Raw genomic sequence first — 20801 nt, 5'->3', positions numbered from 1 at the left:
TAGAGGAAGATAGTTTGTATCAAATTCAATGTTATTCTTCAAATGAGCGGTTATATCGGTTACCAACTGACTTAACCGACTTAACCCACTAGTTTCACTTGTACTTTAGCCCCCTGATCTATTACAAACATTACACTTAGACACTTGTTATTTGTAATGTAACAATACTCCTCCCTTATAGCATTTTTGCCCTCAAAAATGGAATTCTGGTCCTGCACCCACATCAGATCATCTGGACCTTTGACCATACTTTGAATTGGAAAGATTAGCTTAAACCGCCTTCCTCATGAACTTCTTGTGAATCATATTCTTCTTTCAAGTTAACCACATTATTTGTAGCCATCTCCAGTTCTTGCAAGAGCAATTCTTTGCCACCACAGTCTTTATTGAATCCACACTTGAAATAAAGCAATAGATTGGCATTTATTTCATGAAATCCTTGCCATTGAAAGCTTGCAGTTGCAATTGAGCAGAAACAGTTGATTTCAATTGTTGCCTCCATACATCTCCTTAAAAACTCCATTGCTGCTGTCCTAGGGCTGTAAAAAACGCCACTATCATCCTTCCATGGCATTTGAGCATTGTCAGCGAGGCACACAAACACACCACTTAGTTTTAAGATTGTTGGTTCCTTAGACTGTCCAGAATTCTCTAAAAACTCAGCCTCCTTTATCATATCCCTCCTTGACCTCACCAATACAACAGCTTCAGAAGGAAAACTCGAGTCTCCTTTAGGCAATAAAAGGTCATCAAGGCAACTTTTCTTGCAAGCCATCAACCAAATGAAGAACTGATCACCTTCAGCATAGGCTTCAGTTGCATCGTCGTAGCATTCTATAACCCCACGAGTCACAACCTCTTTTGAAACGTTTGTATCTACAACCTTTATATCAATATGTTTCCTTACCCCAGCTCGTATTTCCCTGCTGTTATCCCTTTTCTGTAACTCAAAACACTGAACAAACACAGCCTGTAGTTCCATTGATTCATAGTCTCTAGACCTTGAAAACGACCTCCCAATTTTACTTATCTTCCCAAAAACTTTATCAATCACAACCACATCACCCCGAAAAAGAATGTACATATCAATACTTCTACTACCCGTGCCAATTCCTAATTGGTAAACAATCCATATCCACTTCATAGAATCTCCATTCCGTAACAACCCTTGTATCATAACTGGTTCTAATTCTTGCAGTCCATGAAGTTCAAAACCACTAAGAGCCACCTTAATCACATTTAATTTCAGAGTAACTACTACATCATCCAAACCATGGAACCATCCTGGTTTCCAACCAAAACTCTCAATGGCACAAACAAGTTGTATAATCTTTATGCTCATGCTTAAACTTCCTATCCTTGTGCTATTATCTTGAAAACCAATACCTCATAGCTACAAAGATTCATTTCTTCCTTCAACAATGTTACAAACTCATAGTTAAATCGATCCACTCCATTCTTCAACCATGTAACATTTCCTATATGAGTAGTACTATATAACCATCCCGGTTTCCATCCAAAACTTTTAATATCCATTCCCTTACCTAATACTCCCTTCTTCAAAGATTTTTGTCCCCAAAAATCATATACACAACACAAAATATTGCTTGAAGAGCTGAATTTCCAAATCTTATCACAACTAGCCTTGACAAACACATTTTGACTTAAACCTTCAATTTTATCTTCAAAATGCTTCAGAACAAGCTTACTACTATCAACCAACACAACAATCACATCGTTAATACCCCTACAAACAGATCTATCACTGAAATGAGCCTTAAATTCATCATTAATCTCACCACTAACTCCTTCAAGACTTTCATCAAACACTTTATATGAACTAGTTTCAAATTCTGAAATTACTTTATTCTTATCCACAAAACCTACGGATTTTTCACTTAAAATACTCTTACATATAAAGATATCACTATATTGAGTCTCAATTCTATCCAAAAATCGGTCAGGCATTTCATCAAACACCTGGTGTGCACTATTCTCAACTTCCACATTCATTGTAGTTTCAATCACCAAACTCCCAGAACTATTAACAACATTATATAAGGAATATAAAGAATCGGATTCGGAGTTTATACCTTCTGTTTCTGCACAATCAAACATCTCAGCAGCCATCGCATCAAGAGATTCTTGCAACATCAAATTTCGTTGTACTAGCTCTGCTTGATTTGCTTCTAGTTGTGATAGTTCTCGCTGTAATTGCCTCAATCTCTCCTGGATTTGAGAGATAAAATCATCCATGGCAGCTGCTGCTATTGATGAACTCAAAAGTAACCGTTTTTTTTTCTTTTTTTTAATCGGATAGTTCACCGGAGAAGAAAAGTTCACCGGAGATAATCTCACGAAAAAGAAGGCGAATAAGTGTTCCAATTACTACTGATTTTGAGGAGAAAGAGAATCAAGTAGTCAGTCGGAATCTTAATCGGAAACCTAATCGGAGTCGGATCGGAAGCACGCCGGAAGATCGGTGGCTTTCATACCAATTGTTACAGTGAATTAGTAAGAGAGATTTAGAGAAGAAGAGAGAATTTAGAGGAAGATAGTTTGTATCAAATTCAATGTTATTCTTCAAATGAGCGGGAATACACTTTTATATCGGTTACTAACTGACTTAACCGACTTAACCCACAAGTTTCACTTGTCACTTTAGCCCCCCTGATCTATTAATTACAAACATTACACTTAGACACTTGTTATTTGTAATGTAACAACCACGTGTCGTCGACACCACTGCCGCCGACGCAATCACCACCCGTTGGCGCCATCACCATCGTCTCCACCGCCATAACTACCCCACCACCACACCGCCTCTGTTACCATCATTGCCGCTTCATTGTGTCTCTTATATTACTAAAGTAGGTACATATGATAGGGTTTTGGGTTTTTGAAGAGAAGACTAGGGGTTCAAATCCTAGCAATGATATATCTTGGAGTTTATATAGAGTATGATTTGTTGTTCAATAAATAAATACATTTATTTGTAAGGCATGGCACTTTTATTTACAGCCGTCTTTTTTTTTTTTTTTAAGCTAAACTGTGATAGCGTCTCTAATTCTGCCAAAAAGTGTTGTGTGCGGACATTTATTCACGCATCAACACAAAATCCATACACAGTCCACGAGACTAGAACTTATAATTTATAATCTATTTTTATATAGATCACAAAAAATACCACTAGGACCAGTGAGAATGCCCTTGGGTAGTCTTTTTAAATAATATACGAGTAGATTTTATAAACATACTTGATACACTACTCATTTACAAAAGAATTTTAGGAAGTTGGATGAAAAGTGTTTCGGGTTGACTAACCTAAGCACAGTTTAACATTTTACCACTGATATATGGCATAGAACCATTGAACGAGTTATGGGTCTGATATCTAGCACATCTATATATCCTAAACCAAATTGCAACCTGGAACATCAATCCAATGAAGCTCGATTTCGATTTCACCACATTCTACATTTCTCAATCTCAGACGCAAATCTTGAACTACTGCATTATTTCTCCACGTAATGATGCTCTCTTCTGTGAGGCAATTTGACTTGCTTGGTTTTATCTGGGTTATAACAGTCCCACTGGGTACGCTCTTTAGGTTCATCTTTAGACCCTCTAAAAACGGTAGTATGTAAAATTCTGAGTCTCCCATCTTATCGTCCGTGCTAAAAAAGTCATGGTCATACACTTCCTGTAATATGTACATGTTAATGTGTTATATGTGGAAATAACAGGCATATATTCAAGATGACAACCTATGTATGTAAAAAGAGACCGTGTGAGCATTTCATGAATGAAATTGTAATGTAATGCAAGAATGTTACCAGTTTTATTGGAAGTTCGGGATCATAAACGAAAATCGTCAGGTCTTCGTTCCATACGGGGTTGACATCCCTCTCCATGATACGAGTCTTTAGTTTCTGCATCACATTATTAGAAATGTTTATCAAACAAACAATATGATGGAGGCCCAAGTATAGAAGCCCAAGTCTTTTTGTATTTGGAAGGTCAAGACATTAAAAAAAAGAGGCCTTCACTAAAATGAGCATAACTGTTGCTACAGAGCTCCGATTTTGACGTATGACCAGTCGAAACGACCGTTGGAAAGAGGAGAATCAAGCTGCAAACCGCCAAAAGGTCGGTCTTCGGGCACAAAAAACGCCATTTTGTATGAGTTACGGGCCTTTTTAGTAGTTTTTTGGTGTTTTTTGGATTTTGTTTTCGTTATAACTTTCGGCCCATTTGTAATTTAGGGCTCATTCGAATTTTTTATGTTTATTTATATCATTGTAGACATGAGAAAATGATCGGTTGATCATAAATCAAAAATTCATTTTTACTTGCACTTGTGTGTATTGTGTGAAAATTCTTAATTTTCGGTATTATTTTATAATCAACGAATTTTAGAAGAATTGTTTCTGTGTATTCTTAGAATCAACAAAATCAATTAGTTATCCTAAATTTCCACTTGCGTCACAATATAACAATCAAGTATTGTAATGGATCAAATTCATCACTAGTGGTTTAAGGGAATCCGAGTTTGAGATATGAGATAACCACTTCACGTTTATTTTCTACTCGGAGTTTACATGTAAGAAGTTGGTTTTCTACTTTCTAATATGGCCGATTTTCCAATGTTTTGAAACCCGACCGGATACTGGCCGAGCCATATTTTATTGGTGTGGCAGAGGTTATACAAAAAATTAAAAAATATATATATATATATATATATATATATATATACATTTATAATAGTTATACCAGAACATTTATTTTAACTTAAACACAACATAAATTTAATAATATTAGCTTCACCTTTTAGCAACAAACAACCAAAAATGACTAAACTCTACTTAAATAATCTATAAGTTGGTTCTATTTCCAATGATTTAAAAGTTAACCCCAAAAAACCAAAAAAAAAGGAGTTGACCACATTCAACCTTGGTTAGGCACTTAGGCCCCCGGTCCTGTCCTATTCGCATGATTTGATTTGGTTTACTCGCAGCCTAAAAAAAATGCCTTCCTAGTATGAAATATCCCATCCAATCACGATAATACTAGCTAGCCGGTCTAAAAACATTGCGATTTTTCAAATGAGTTATGCTAGATTTACTCTTTAATTCTAAACTAAATGACTTAAAATCATAAGGAAAAAACATAGGCCTAACGAGGTCAAACACATGATACTTTGCTTACTCGACCATGGAGGGGAAAAAAGAAAAGAAAAAGACATCATTTGTTTTTGGTTTATCAAATTATTATTGAAGTACACATCTATAAACATATCTTGGATTAAGTCATTTGCTTATTCAACAACTTCATTTCAAGTTATACCAGATAATTTCATATACAATAATAACAGGCAATTAATAAACACATCTATAAACATCTATGACTAACAGAAATCAATTGAAAAAAAAAACAAAGGAAAATATATATTGATGGCCAACTTGAATAGCAATGGGAAAATAGAAAATATCATGAAATAACAAGTATGGTACGTATGAGAGGCTAACCTGTTTTCCCATCCTAACCACAATATATGGATCGCTCGTATTGATATCACGAACAGCGAGATTAACACCTCGTTTAATCCGAATTCTTAGAAGGCCTTTTAGATTATTCATTACAACTAGAAATGTTTATGATGAATTTGCATCGAATCACAAATACAAACATTGTATATATTGTAGATTAATCATTTGTGTTGCTTAACGTTTTTTGGTTAGAATTTAGAAGTACATTTCTATATTTAGAACGAAACCAAATGAAGGACAATTTGGAACAATTTATAAAACTAGAAGGAAGGTATTTTAATTTCTTCCGTATGATAATAAAACACGAGGGAGTACAATGTCATTATTTCGTGAACTTTTCCATATCCGGCATGAGTATCATTGTTCCAAATGTAACCTTTATCCTCTTTCTTGATCTTCAAGGACTCGCTACTCCAACTAATATGGTAATCTACTGGTGATTCGAAAGACGATTTTAAAGTATCATTTGAAACATCTTTTCCCACAAGAATATATATATATTTTTTTTGACGTACCTCTGCGGACGAAACAGGCAGGCCTTGTACCGAAACGAAACAAACTCAAAAGATCTTGAACCGGACCAACACCGCCCTTTTGCAATTATCCCATCTAGCAACTCCTACGACCACAACCACTGGCGTTTTCTTGGTCCTACGTACCGGATAGATATTTAATAGCCGGTTTGCTAATTTAGCCACTGGCGTTTTCTTCTAATTAAGTTTGTCTTTTCCTTAACTCAAGATTCTTTTAGTTTTTATCTGTAAATGATTATCCACACCTGCGCGCAAGGAAAGAAGCGCGCATTCACGCCACTAGAGAGCGCATAGAAGGTTAATTTGGAGGAGAGGTAGCAAGCGCTGCGGGCAGAGCAGTAAAACTAAAAGCTCATTGTTCATGGAGCTAGCACTCACTAGTCGCCTGGGAGACTAGAAGAGAAAGATCCGTCTATAATATAATAAGGTTTAAATAAGTGTCTGTAAACATAGTAGTGTACGTATTTTTTCTTTTACTTTGTTTAAAATCGTACGTTTTATTCATTTATTAATTTGTTTCATTTGGGACCAGATTTTTTTCCCACCCACCTACCTTTTCAAGTTTGGGATATTAATTATATATGTATTCTAACCAACATGGAAGAAAAATACCTCCCATAACTTGTGGAATAGTACGTCACAAATGGTGTAGAAATCCAATGCAAGCTAGTATTAAAAAGTTTGTTGTTTGATCAGTTGCAATCCCGAATGCACCGCCATTTGACAATGACAATTATAAAAGAAATTTTTAGTAAAGCATTACGCATGCACTTGTACATACCTTAACTAAATAATGAAACTTCAGACTTAAATCTAGATTAATGATAGATCTAGACGTAAAATATAGATAATTTTACATATTTAGCTTTGGGGAAGATTGCATTTAAGTAAGTAATTAGGTGTAGGATAAGGTAAAAATACGGGTTTGGTGTACGTATATATAATCTGAAAGGATGAAAATATAAACTTTATAATTCTAAGGTAATACCGTAATAGCACCAACTATGGTGATACTGAAAGCACAAGCTAAGCCGTTAGTTTTATATCATAATATATATCAACATTGGATTTGAATGAGATAACTACCCCTTCGATGACATCAATCGATTTGAAATGATACAACTATCACTTGATCATAAATATGTGATGCCACCAACTTATTCCAAGACGTCTCATAAGTTAATGTCCATCAGCCCAGCAATCATTTTTTCAAAAATCTTTTTAAGCCTTTATTGTTATATGGGCTCGGCCCACTATGTTTGCTAAAAGTGCACTATTACTGCAGTAGTGCACCAATGAGTAATGACTTTACTGATATTAAGAATAATTGATATATTTCACAAAATTTACATTACAGTAGAATAAATCATGTGATTTCGAATACGGTGATCATGTTTGGAGTTATCTTAAAATTTATAATGATTTTCTTTTTAGATTCCGTTTACTTTCTTGCTACTAAATCACTTTTTCACAATCGTCTGGGTTTTCTTCCCATTTGGTACAAGTAAGAGGTAAGGCGGCTTTTTAAGTGCAGATCCGAAGAGAAGTGGAAAACTAAGCTGTTCGGGCTTAACTTGAACCTGATTGCCCTAGTAGAAGTCAGAATAAGGTTGAGGCTTGTCTTCAAGAACTGACATTTCGGATCTTGCACGTAAGCTAGAACCTAATAATTCACACCTTTAAAAAAATCACTTTTTCATAAAACGTGTTCGTTCACGTATAAAAGTCAAAGATTTTCTACATAGATTTTCAACAAATGTCATTACCATCAAATATATCTCTAGAGTTTAAACACAACCAAACAATCAACTTATCAACCCAGCCCACAACGAGAACATAAAAACATAAATGTATCATGTTTAACACCATTAATATAAGTAGAAATCATAATAAATTGGACAATCAATTAAAATAAGGTGGTAAGATAAACCAATTAAAATTCAGAATGAAAAAGTAGAAACCGTACTAAATTGTACAAGAAAAAAAAAAGCATAAGAAACCATTAAATGACTAAACAATTTGGTGATAGAAATTGTATGGTAAAAGACTAACAATTAAAATCGGAGGAAAACCAATTTAACCTAAAGCTAAAAAAGCCATTTATATCCAACAAAATAAAAATCATTAAAACCAAAACTCAGAGAAATTCTTTTAAAAACGTACCCTTAAAAAAAATCTATTAAAATAATTAAAGTATCAAAATCAAAAAGTAAACAAAGTTTTGATTTTGAACAAAAACAACTTACAAGCCAATGCATGCGTGTTAAATAATTTTATATTTATCATAAAATTTAGGGATTAATCACGAGAAGATTAATGTACTTTTCCATTTGTACACGGTTGTCCATTATATTTTTTTACCCATGAGTTTCACCCACAAACTTTTTTTATTTGTACATGGTTAATTATTATCTTCATCCATGCTTCTATCTCATCTATATTTCTTCAAATCTGCTACTATCTCTCTCTCTCTAAAAGTTAATCCAGAAAAACCCAAATCTTCAAAAGAAAAAATATTAAAAATATTAGTTCTCGTATTTCTTTCATTGTCTGCAAAACCCTAAAATACATAATTACATACATATCTATTTGAAGTCATCATCACCATCACACTACTATCAACATCAAAATCATATAAACTAATTTACACCCATTTTGATGGGATCTAGTATTAATCTCACACTAACAATAAGCAGATTCGATAGTTTATACAATAAATACCAATGCTTTTTTCTTTCCAAAATATTTCCTCCAAATCAAAACATTTAGTATGAAAAATCCCTAAAATTTAATCCCTAAAATTTAAAGTTAGACTTTTTATATGAAAAATTCAATTTTTTATACGCATTAAGTGTAACTCTATAGGCCAAAATTTAACATTTAAATTATATACGCTATGTTTTATTTCTGTTCATGTTTAATACCTTTTGGTTTGTTGACATTTATCAAATCTATATGAAAATCTATTTATAATACGAGTACATAATAATTTACCTCAAGTTTTAGCATTGTTTTAATAGTTTTAACTAGTAATTGTATTCGAGTGTTGCTGCGAAACACGTTTTTACACGACAAAATATCGGATTACTTTACAATATATATTAGTATAATTTAATATAATTAAATACATTCATGCCAAAATTTTGAACCCAAAAAAGAAATAACAAAACAATTAACAATATAAAAACAACATATAAATATAAATAATAATATGTAAAAAACATAGAATAAAATAATAAGCATATTAATGCAAATAATAACAGTTTGACAACAGTGATGTAATATATTGTCTTAATATAAATGTTACATGAACGTAAAACGTAACGGTATAAAAGTTAAAAAGAGTGGAAATTTATAAGGTAAAAATGAAAAAAGGCAAAACTTAAAAGGTATTGTACAATTCATGCACATAAAATTATACTATGTTAGTGTTACAAGTTGAAGAATAAAAACTTTAACGAATAAAAATAAAAAGTTAGACAAAAAAGACTTATTTAAGAAATTATATGTAAAGTGCTTGTAATAGTAAAAAGAAAAATATAAGTATGTTTATACTAATAGCTTTGAAAGTTGTAAAAAACATATTGCTTTCTAGTAGGTATATAATTTACGAGAAATCAGTGAGAAATATATAAATCAGAAGTTATGTGAGTAGGCGTCGTTTAATTCAATGTTGTAAATAACGGCCTTAACGGCCGTTATAACGGTAACGGAGGTCCACCGTTACGTTAGAGGGATTGGAGGGTAAATTTAAAGGTCTGAGTCAATAAAGGTCAAATAACGGATTTAACGGCTGTTATAACGGGATTTAACGGTTGTTATAACGGGATTTAATGGTCAAATAATGGATTTAACGGTCAAATAACGGATTTAACGGTCCTTTTTGACTAATTTTGTTAGGATATTGCTAATATATACGAGTATATTTTTTATATAAATTCCTTTATATTTTATAGTCTCCGTTATAACGCCGCGAAATGTGATTTAACCTTAAAGGTCGTTTGCCGCGAAGGAACCGCTGACTGTTATTTACAACCTTGGTTTAATTTGTTTTCTATAAAAAGTTTTTAAATACATCCGAACTCTTTTTCGGTTAGAAGTTTCTAAGAGAGTATTTGTATTCTGTTCAGATCCAGAGTGAATATGAAAACAAGTCTTACCGGTCAATAATTTTATTTAAATGTTTTATATCAAAACAAGTTTGTTTTCAAAGTAATTGCAAAAACTTAACATTAAAAGTGGTTATTCAGAAGATTATATATATTCTGACGTTTTCTTTTGTTGAGGTCACCCGAGGATTTGACTCGGATGTAACTGCTAAATTGTGAGCATATTTATCTTGAAACCAAGCCGGTTCAGTCATTTCACAACCATCTCAAAGTATTTCGAACTTGACACCTCGTGATTTAGGTTGGATGTATTTTTTATGATGATATATGAATAAGAATAATGAGCCCAAAAATGTCATAGGACAAGCTTAAAATGTGCAGTTTAATGGGAGTTGCGGTTATATTGGAGAACCAACCATCAAAATAAGCGGTAAATTTGCAATAGGTACAAGTGTCCTACATATTCTCGTTTTATGGAACTCCATATTTTTGCACAAAAAAAAAAAACCTATCTCCATCTGCAGGAAACTGCCCGGATTCTTTGAGCCCCCCCCTCTCCTAACCCCCTGAACTCTCTTGGCTTTATCCCTTTATCTATCTATAAAGGTACATTTCTCTCATTTCACATACATGAATATTCGTATGTATATAGGTATGTTTATATTAGGCCCATAAGAAACATGTATGCATTTTAATGTTCAAAAATCAAACAATACCGTACGATGACATAATTAATTAACACTAATATATTAATGTATCTTTAAACTTATGTTTATATCGATAATCATAAAGTGTTTAAGGATTTCCTTACTTTATTAATCATCACAAAGGCCAAACAAAAAATTAAAACGTATGTATATATAGGTTAAGTCATAGCGAAAATGTCAGAGAGTCAGACGGGTAATGGAGCTCACACCATAAACTCCCATGGCAAAGAACTCGCAAAAGAGCATATGCACGATTGGCTGGTCCTTTTGCTCTTAGCATTGATTGATCTGTTACTAAACGTCATCGAGCCTTTCCATCGCTACGTTTCAGAAGATATGATGACCAATTTGAAATATCCTTTCTATGAAAAAGACACCATTCCTATGTATTTTGTTCCGGTATGTACATTCATTCTCCCCTCCATCGATCGTTTTTTTATCAAATTTGGAGCAGTTGTACAGTATGCATAAATTACCATCAATCTCATTAGATATGTTTTACCTTCTTTTGAAACATAAGAAGTATATATACATTTGATTTGTAGGTATATGCTGGGATACTTCCAATCGCGATATTCCTCATGTATTACATGCGTCGAAAGGATGTGTATGATCTACACCATGCTATGCTTGGTGAGCCTTAATTAAGCTGGATTTTTTTTTTCTTTACCGAATTGAAAGGTACGTGGTTATTGAACAAGTCATATTCGAATTTCAGGACTTCTATATGCACTTTTGATAACAGCAGTCATCACTGATTCGATAAAAGATGCCACTGGTCGTCCACGACCAAACTTCTACTATAGATGTTTTCCGGATGGTAAAGGGGTATGGATGTTCACTCTTTAAGAAATTACAACCCTTCACATTCTTTTTAGCAATTATATACAGTACAAACTCTATAAATTAATACTGACCCCATAGTTTTATTAATTAAAAGAGTTATTAATTGATCGAGTATTAATTTACACAACTTTACCAAATTTTATGGTTAATATAAAATTCTTAAACTCTTTGCTATGATTGACACTTAATTGTAGGAGTTCAAGGCCAATGGGGATGTTTTATGCCATGGAGATAGACTCAAAATAAAGGAAGGATATAAGAGCTTTCCTAGCGGACACACTTCATGTCTTCTTTCAAATCTTTTACCCCTTGTTAATTACGCGAATTGAAGAACCATGGATATTGGCATGACTAGTAATTGAAATATGCGCGCAGGGTCTTTTGCCGGTCTTGGATTCCTTGCTTGGTATTTATGCGGAAAACTAAGGGCCTTTAGCAACAAGGGACACGCACGAAACTTGTGTATCGTCGTGTCTCCTTATCTTTTCGCTGCACTAGTTGGAGTGAGTCGTGTGGATGACTATTGGCATCATTGGACCGATGTTTTTACAGGAGCATTGATAGGTTTGGCAAACTTATATTACTTGGTTATATTTATAAACAATTTTAAGTTGATTTTACCAATTATATATCATAATTACCGACTTAATCACTCAAGATCTATGCTTTTCTCAAATTTTAGGAACAACTGTTGCTGCATTCTGCTACTTACAGTTCTTCCCATTCCCAAATCACAAAAATGGTAACGATTTCTAGCTTTATTTCGTAATTTGCACATTAGGACAAACCTTTAGTACTATATATTATTCCTTTTCTAATTAATTCGCTAATAATTATTCTCGTTTAATCAAATATATACATGAATGAAATGTGGCTTGATCAACGTATAGGTTGGGCGCCTCATGCGTTTATCGCTGTTATGGAAATGGAACGCTCTCTAAACGCAGAAGGTGCAAATGCACGTTCTGCTGATTTGGATGTTTAACAAGGGAGAGGAGACATGGAGCCACGGTTATATGGAGATCAATCTAATATGCACATGCAAAATAGCTTTAACTTGCATCTACACACACACATATATATATATATATATATTCAACAAATATATGTATATGTGTTAGGTAATAGTTTTTAGGGATTTATCATGACGAATAGTTCATGTTCGAATTTTCGATACATAGAGTTGATCGATGTTTATCAGGGTGAATATTTTTGATCAATGATGTATTACAAGACCAAAAAGAAAAAAAACCAACCTATTTTTGTTCATATTTTAAGGTTTTTCTTCTCAAAGTGGATAATGGTTAACAACTTATAACATGTAAAATCATATGATTCATGTTTGAGGCTTGTTTATGTGTGAGTTTTGGAGATGAGCATCATTCTGAATTCTCTTGATTAGCTAGGGATGTGTCGAGTTTTTAGAGGCCTGGTATAATTAAAAACTTTACAATGTAGGATTAGCCTATCTAGTAGCCATTTTATCTCTTGAAAAAAAACAGTGTTCAAAGATTCTTAACGTTGGTACTTTTTGGTGTTTAATGGAGTAGTACTTTAAAACAGCCCCTAAAAATGTTAAAGAAGTCGGAATTAAAGATCATGTGCAATTAAACCAATGTACCAATTAAAGTGAACTTTTTTAGTCTCTTAACTTAGGCATTCATGATGACTTGGTACAAGGAATGAAATGAGTAATCCAAATGCAGGAAATATGAGTCAAAATGAACTTAATAACCTTCAACGTTTGACATTTGAATTACACTTTTATATCTAACATGAGAACGGTACCCGCGCATTGCGACGGTGATAGAGGTAGCGGCGATGGTGGTGATGTAATGGCGGCGGCGGTGGTGACGGGTGGTGTTGGCGGCGGCGGAGATTGGTGGTGGTGGTGGTGGTGCCGGTGAGTAGTGGAAGTTATTGATCATATAATGTGACTATGATGTATGATACATCATGGATTTGAATGTGTACATTGTTAAAACTTAAAAATCAATATTAAAGTTGTAAGTTCAATGTTGAAAATCGAAAGTAAATTTGTTTTTCAATATACGAGAGCAAGTACCCGCGCGTTGCGGTGGTGAGATGATGAGGGTGATAGGTCATAGAGTGTGATAGGTCATAGGAGGTGATAGGTCATAGGAGGTGATAGGTCATAGAGTGTGATAACCAAATGCCTTAGCCGTACGGAATCCGCCCCTGAATTTAAAAATTCGTCGAAAGTATATCGAATGACATCTCTAATGAAAAAGCATGAAATTTTAAGAACACCCATATAATTTTTATGATTTATCGATGTACGGTTTTTGAGATGAAAAATTTTGAATAAATTGGAGGAATACATGATTTATGGAGGAAAGAGAAAAAAAATGATTAGTTGAGATTTGAGGAGAGAGAAAAGGTAATATAGTTATTTTAGGTAAATATAGAATTGATAGGGGGCATTTTGGGAAGATATTTAAAATCAATATTTAAAATTTAAGTTTGAAAATCAAGAGGCTTTTTGCTTTATAATATAGTATAGAGGGGTGAGTTATTTTGAGAACCACTAGAAAAAAACGCGAGAACCAATCTCAGCCCTTTATTCATCAAGATCAGGAAGGGCATGTTTGTCATTATTAAAAAAGTTGTCCAGCACTCTCTTTCTCTCTCCTCTTATTAAGTCAAAAAATATCTAAATTATTAAAAAACCTTTATTTCACAAACCGTACATCGTTAGACCGGAAAAAAAACATGAGTAGTATTGAAATTTCGTCCTCTTTCATTAGAGATGCGATTCGATATACTTTTGACGACCTTTTAAATTTCGTTTTTTATTTCATCACGTTTATCCTACACCTACACATGTGTAGGAAAGACCTGAAACTGGTGAGTTGTATAACCTGCCAATGGGTAAGTACAACCTGCCTATGGGTAAGTACAACCTACACATGGGTAAGTTACTTATAAAGTTCAAAAATAATGAGGACGCATTGTAAAACCCTAAATACTAAACCTAAAGCTTAATTTCTAATCCGAGGGGGAAACTACTTTCTAAAAACCCAGGAAAATCTAAACCCTAAAAACCTAAAACGGATGACGGTTCCCACTCTAGGGTTTAGGGTTTGAAGCTACATTCTAAAAACCCTGCAAAATCTTAATTGCTAATCCAAGCTAGGGGGAAGCTACATTCTAAAAACCCTGCAAAATCTAAACCCTAAATGCTAAACCCTAAAAACCTAAAAAGAATGAGGGTTCCCACTCTAGGGGTTAGGGTTTGGTTAGCCTATCGGCTGTTCAAACCCTAAACCCTAGAGCGGGATGTATTAGGGGTAAGTACAACTTGCCCATGGGTAAGTACAACTTACACATGTGTAAGATGAACGTGATGAAAAAAATGAAATTTTAAAAATCGTCAAAAGTATAGCGAATCACATATCTAATGAAAGAGGACGAAATTCTAAGACTACCCATGCTTTTCTTTTCGTTTAACGAGTTTGTAAGATAAAAGTTTTTTAGTAAATTAGATAGAACTCTATTAAAGGAAGAGAGAGAAAAAAAAGAGCTGACGAAAATACCCCTCTAGTGTTAAGAGAGGTTTTTTATTTTTAGTCTTATCCATCCATTTTTTTTTATCTAAGGGTGTAGAGGAGTTCTTGAGTTCTTTTTTTAAGAATTCTCAGATAACCCCTCCTCATAGTATAGATATAGATAATAGATAACTACCAGTACATCTTAATCATTTTTTAGCTTAGTTTAATGTGCTTGTTTTAGTTCTACCAATCCATTTTCTAAAATATATTAAAGATTATTTTCAACTTATTCTTTTCCAAATTTACATGGAGTATTTTCGATTTACTAATTTTTACTTGTGAATAGAAGTCAATTTCACGATTTACAAGCACCTTAATCAACCAATTGGGTTGAATCAAGTGCCTAAAATCTTTATCTTTGGAGATAGAGGTCAATAATTTAATCCACATGCCCATTAAAACTGAGTCTTAAATACCATTGGTAGAACCTGAAAATAACATTTTTACCTTATTAATTACAAACAACTTAACCAAACAACAAACTTGAAACTTCTAATGTTGTTGATTAATTATGTTCAGCTATTTTGTAAAAGATAAGAATTAAACCCTTAATTTTTATCTTAAAAAAAAAAAAGGAATTTGATCGAATTCTACTTATTTTATGTAATCGGTTTATAGTTAATAAAAAAAAAGTTTATACAGATGAGTTAGTTACACGCTATAAATATATTAATTATGGACGGACTGCACAAATATCACCCATAGTGTTTGAGAGAGAGGGAGAGGGAATGGGAGTACTAGAGTACAAGTCAGGTGTCCTTTTGAGAATAGTAACTCAAGATCATCTGATGATTCTGATCATTGTGATCATATTGAGAACGTACAAAAGTAACAACTTTTGTTGAACTTTTCAAAAGAGTGATCCTAATTTCTCATACCTATTTTCTTTTTATTTATTCATTTCATCAATTAGATTCTTGATTTTTGAATTAGTGTTTTCGGTTAAAAGATATGCTCCTAATTAAATGATATTTATTCATAAATTAATATGAATACAACTTTATGCAAGTTTATTGACGGGTAGTAAATTACTGGTTTGGAGATAAAATGTCGTTAATCCGCTCATTCCTATGTAGTATATTATTTGTATCTGTTCAATATAATATAATAGGTATGTATACATCTCATACAGCGGATAACATATATGCTTTTAGTGGCATACAATTAGGTGCTTCCAAAGTAATTTCTTAAAACAAGTTTACATTTTCAGACATTTAACTATTATAAGTATACACGTATAATCCTTCGTTTACTTTTGAAAGTACCAAACTTATATGCTTCCATACATCAAAGGTTTAAAAATAAGTGCAACTTGAAAGTAAAATAAAAATGACAGATGTAATGATATCCATCTCCTAGTCCTAGCCAGGGCCCCTTTTGGTTTCCATGGTTTCTGTTACAAAGCTTTTATGGTGTGAATCTTAGTACGTACCATACCACCACTGTACATGTGCTCGATCTACCCGTGGTCCCAATATAATAATCTCTGGAAATTACGTTCAGTTACTATTTACCACCCTCCACCTTTTCATTAGTTACCACTAGTTCTACCCTCGAGTTTTCTTAAACAATTTACTTAGTTAATTTTACTTGAATTTGTTTCATGACAAATGATCTTTTAGAGATGTGTTATATCTGTCGATCTGGTGAATGTCACATTGCTAAAGAATTGATTAAAATGAGTTTCGTACGAAATATATGCCAATTAATGACACAAATAAGATAATAATTTTCATTGATTTTTAAATATTGGGTATGTTTTTATTTGGGTAGTGATAAATATATGCCAATTAATGATAATTCCCAATATTTTTTGGTCCAGATACAGATTTACCACTATTTTTTTTTTATCACTAAAAGTTATCTAACTTTTTTAACCATTTCTAATCTAGGTTCCTATTTTTTTTATTTTTTTTTATTTTTTAATTTTAAAGTGCCTTGTTGGTGTATTTCTAGATACAATAATAATGTATTATATATATACTGTATTATATATAATATTAAAGGGTATGAACTAATGAATAGTAACCCGTCTACTTGGCAAGTTACTATTCGTCCATGATACTCTCATCTACTATTCAGATTTTGTCATATTACATTTTGTTTGGACTTTCAACTACGTGTTAGTTTTTGGTTTTTTGTACATTTATTTCCTTTTGAGTTTCCAACTAATATATTGCAACTTTTTCGTGTCCATATTTTGTACACTATTTGGATTTTACCATATCACATCCTTTTCAAATTTTCAAACTACATGTTAATTATTGTTTTTTTACACAACTTTTCTTTTACAGTTTCTGATGTGCAGAATCGAGCTTTAAATTTATAAAACTAAAACTACCCAAAAACTCACTACTACGCACTCACGGTCAGTAGACCCGATCGTTTGTAATATAGTTAAGAGATAAGTCTGAGTTCGTTCTCAGGGATTAGAAATGATTAGTTGTTTATGAAATTGTTTGGAAAACGGGTGTTGCTTCGAAAATCCTCTTGACAAATAAAGTAAATGGGCTTGCACAACAATTGCATAAACTGAAAAAAGATTTCAAACAATATAATTAAAAGTCATCCACCTTGACTTCCCTCAACTTCAAATGTGATTGCATTTAATGAAGAACAAATTCTCTAGAGTTTAAAGATAATTGTGACAAGATTAAGATACTCACATGGTACCACCAACCGTGAACGAATTATCGAATCACCTAACTGCTAGACTGCTAGTCGAATTACCCAAGCCGGTACCACCAAAACTAAGACAATTCTTCTAACAATCAGTTTTATTGACTATTAAATTATCAATTGAATCTATGTGACAATAGCGTGGTACCACCAACCGATATCAATCACGTTGACAAAATTGATCTTTTCTTAAAATGATATTCACTATCATACCATAAACTAGTGATAATTACTTATAGACAAGTAACCGTTTTAAAATCACATACACATTCAACTAGTACCACAAATGAAGAATCATATGCAACCAATATCAAAATTAATTAATGAAAAGAGTTAACATCATCAAGATCTCAGAACAACGATAATTAAATAAACCCTTTTGAATTAAAAATATTGCAATCACATTATCCGTCTTGTTTCATCAAGGTGGATGATTGAACGTTTAGCCACTCATGATCAATTCACAATAATAAATAAAATAGAAGAGAAACATGATGTACCAATCGTTTGAAGAAAATAAAATGCAAGACAATAAGTAGATACGATCTAGATGGGTGCCCGTGAATCTTCAACGAATCTGCCTAAGAAATAATCTTGATTGGAGGAAGAAGAACCCTTGTAGAACAGCTCCTAGAAAGATTTTTGATAGCCAATTTTCGACCTAGGGTTTTCTATTTATACTCCTCCAAAATCTGATGCAAAAACAAGGCAAGTCTGATTCTCCCGTGCACCCACTGCGGCGCAGTGGGGTTGAGACTTCCCTCACTGCGGCGCAGTGAGGTATTGTTTGACTTTGACTTCGGCTGACTACGGCGCAGTGGTTCGTGTGACCACCACTGTGGCGCAGTATGAATCCATGACTTCTTTTCTTCTTAACCAGACTGCAGCGCAATCCTTCTGTTGCCATCCCCACTGCGCCGCAGTGGGGAAAATCCCATTAAACTCCGTGGACCTGGGTTGCGGCGCAGTGGGCTAGTGCATCCCCACTACGGCGCAGTGAACACTTGTATAGAGCCACTTCTTTCGATCTCGATTACTCTTCAAACTCTGCCGTCTCTTCCACTCAATTCAACTCTCAACATCATATTGCACTTCCGTGCCAATAATCATCCGAAAATGTACCAAATGAACGCGTATCCTGTTTAGAGCCTGTAAACACTAACAAACACCATAAACGCGCCAAATTAGTCATTTTTGTATCCTGTTCCGTGCCAATATTTAAAACCTCTAACGCTCAAAATAAACAACCGTTTCAACATGACAATTGAAACCCCGCAATGCAGGGCCACACTTTTACTAGCTATAGACATTTATCTTGAGAAAGTGATATATTTACAACTACTTTTAGCCATCTACAATAATATATGCATTGAACAATTGTATATTATACTGTAAAATATATATAATTGTTGTAGACATTAAAAAAGTAATGTAGATATATCACTTTCCTTTATCTTGGTCAAGTCTTTCTAAGTCAAACATTTGAAATTTCATGAGCATGGGCTGAGTTTTAACTGTAGGCCCATTTCATTACGAGTTTATGGGTGGCCCGTTCCAAAATGAGATGGCACGTATTTAAACAAATAAAAAAAAAAGAAAAAAGAAGAGGAGAGATAATAACATTTAGATGGGTCGTTATTACAAGTTAAAATTAAGAAGGTTACAATAAGGAAAATACACATATAGTCCTATGGCACGGATATTTGTCTAGTAGATATATAATATGAGCTAATGTTTTGATATAAGAAATCATTTCTAATCAAGACACAATCCTTATATGCTTTTTAAGACTAAACTTAATTTTTCAACTTCAAATCCACTTTACATCTATACTACTTCAATAAACATCAAAAGCCGCATATACGTACCGCAGATGGAATACTGGTCTTTTCCATATATAATAACAAGAACTTCTATCAAATGAACTAACCTTATAATTTATTTTCAAATACACCTAATAGGCTTATTAAGTTCTACAAGTAAACTTTCACAATCTCCAAATAACACTCTATATATCATTTTGTAGGTATATATCATTTATGGTGCATCTTTATTAGTCTTTATATTTGGATAATGACATTTTCACACAATCACGAAAAAAAGATATGGAGAGAGAATGAGAATTGAGGGGTGATAAATACATGATATTTTTGCTACAAGAATAAGTTAAATATTTCTTCGAGATATATAGGGTACCCTATATATATATATATATATATATATATATCAATTTTCAATACATCCTTGAAAACAGCATAAGTGTGTTGGCCCTACTTGTGGTACTCTAGAAACCACCAAGAATATCACGTTTGTTATCCGGCCCTTTGTCACATCGTCCTATAAATACATAAAGTCTCTTGATCCCTCAATGATATGGTATTTGGTCCATCTCACCTAATGGCATTTATTCCTATCATATAATATAAAAAGTAAATTTAGTCTTCGAAGAAGGCTTTAGTTTTTGGTTCACTTATCTTCTTTTGAAGACATTATGGTAGGAGTATTCTCCATTTCATATATAATAGAGGAAACATGAGCAAGTTATGCTTGTTGCATCTTCTATCCTCTCAACTTGCAATTTGTATTTGTTAAACAACTAACTATGCAAGAGATAAGTAATAACTTGGAGAGTCGAAGTGTGTTATCGACGATGTTGACAGAAGATAGAGAGCACAGATGGCAAAGTGCATGCGATATATATATAGTTTTGGCACCTTCTCCTTTGTGCTCTTTATACTTCTGTCATCATACGTGACTTCCTCTTCTTTTATTTATCTCTTACGTTCTAATTAGTTGTTATATAGTT

General features: G+C 33.2%; 2 protein-coding genes across 2 annotated transcripts; one reads left to right on the top strand and one right to left on the bottom strand.

Moving 5' to 3' along the window:
- Nucleotides 1-3412: 3412 nt before the first annotated feature.
- On the bottom strand, nt 3413-5639 carry LOC122586305 (protein C2-DOMAIN ABA-RELATED 4-like). The gene is made up of 2 exons (XM_043758306.1): nt 5529-5639; nt 3413-3703 (listed from the first exon to the last, which is right to left on the bottom strand). The coding sequence occupies exons 1-2, from the start codon at nt 5637-5639 to the stop codon at nt 3413-3415; spliced, it is 402 nt and encodes a 133-aa protein (XP_043614241.1).
- Nucleotides 5640-10682: 5043 nt separating this feature from the next.
- LOC122589788 (probable lipid phosphate phosphatase 4) lies at nt 10683-12778 on the top strand. The gene is made up of 8 exons (XM_043762112.1): nt 10683-10797; nt 11056-11297; nt 11444-11531; nt 11617-11726; nt 11939-12029; nt 12120-12308; nt 12427-12486; nt 12635-12778. Exons 2-8 carry the CDS (start codon nt 11073-11075, stop codon nt 12727-12729), a joined length of 858 nt encoding a protein of 285 aa, XP_043618047.1. The 5' UTR covers nt 10683-10797; nt 11056-11072; the 3' UTR covers nt 12730-12778.
- Nucleotides 12779-20801: the final 8023 nt, after the last annotated feature.

The sequence above is a fragment of the Erigeron canadensis genome, chromosome 2, assembly GCF_010389155.1.
Source record: "Erigeron canadensis isolate Cc75 chromosome 2, C_canadensis_v1, whole genome shotgun sequence".
NCBI classification, from domain to species: Eukaryota; Viridiplantae; Streptophyta; class Magnoliopsida; order Asterales; family Asteraceae; genus Erigeron; species Erigeron canadensis.
Note: the sequence above shows the minus strand (reverse complement) of the source record. Positions and strands in the feature narration are given on the sequence as shown.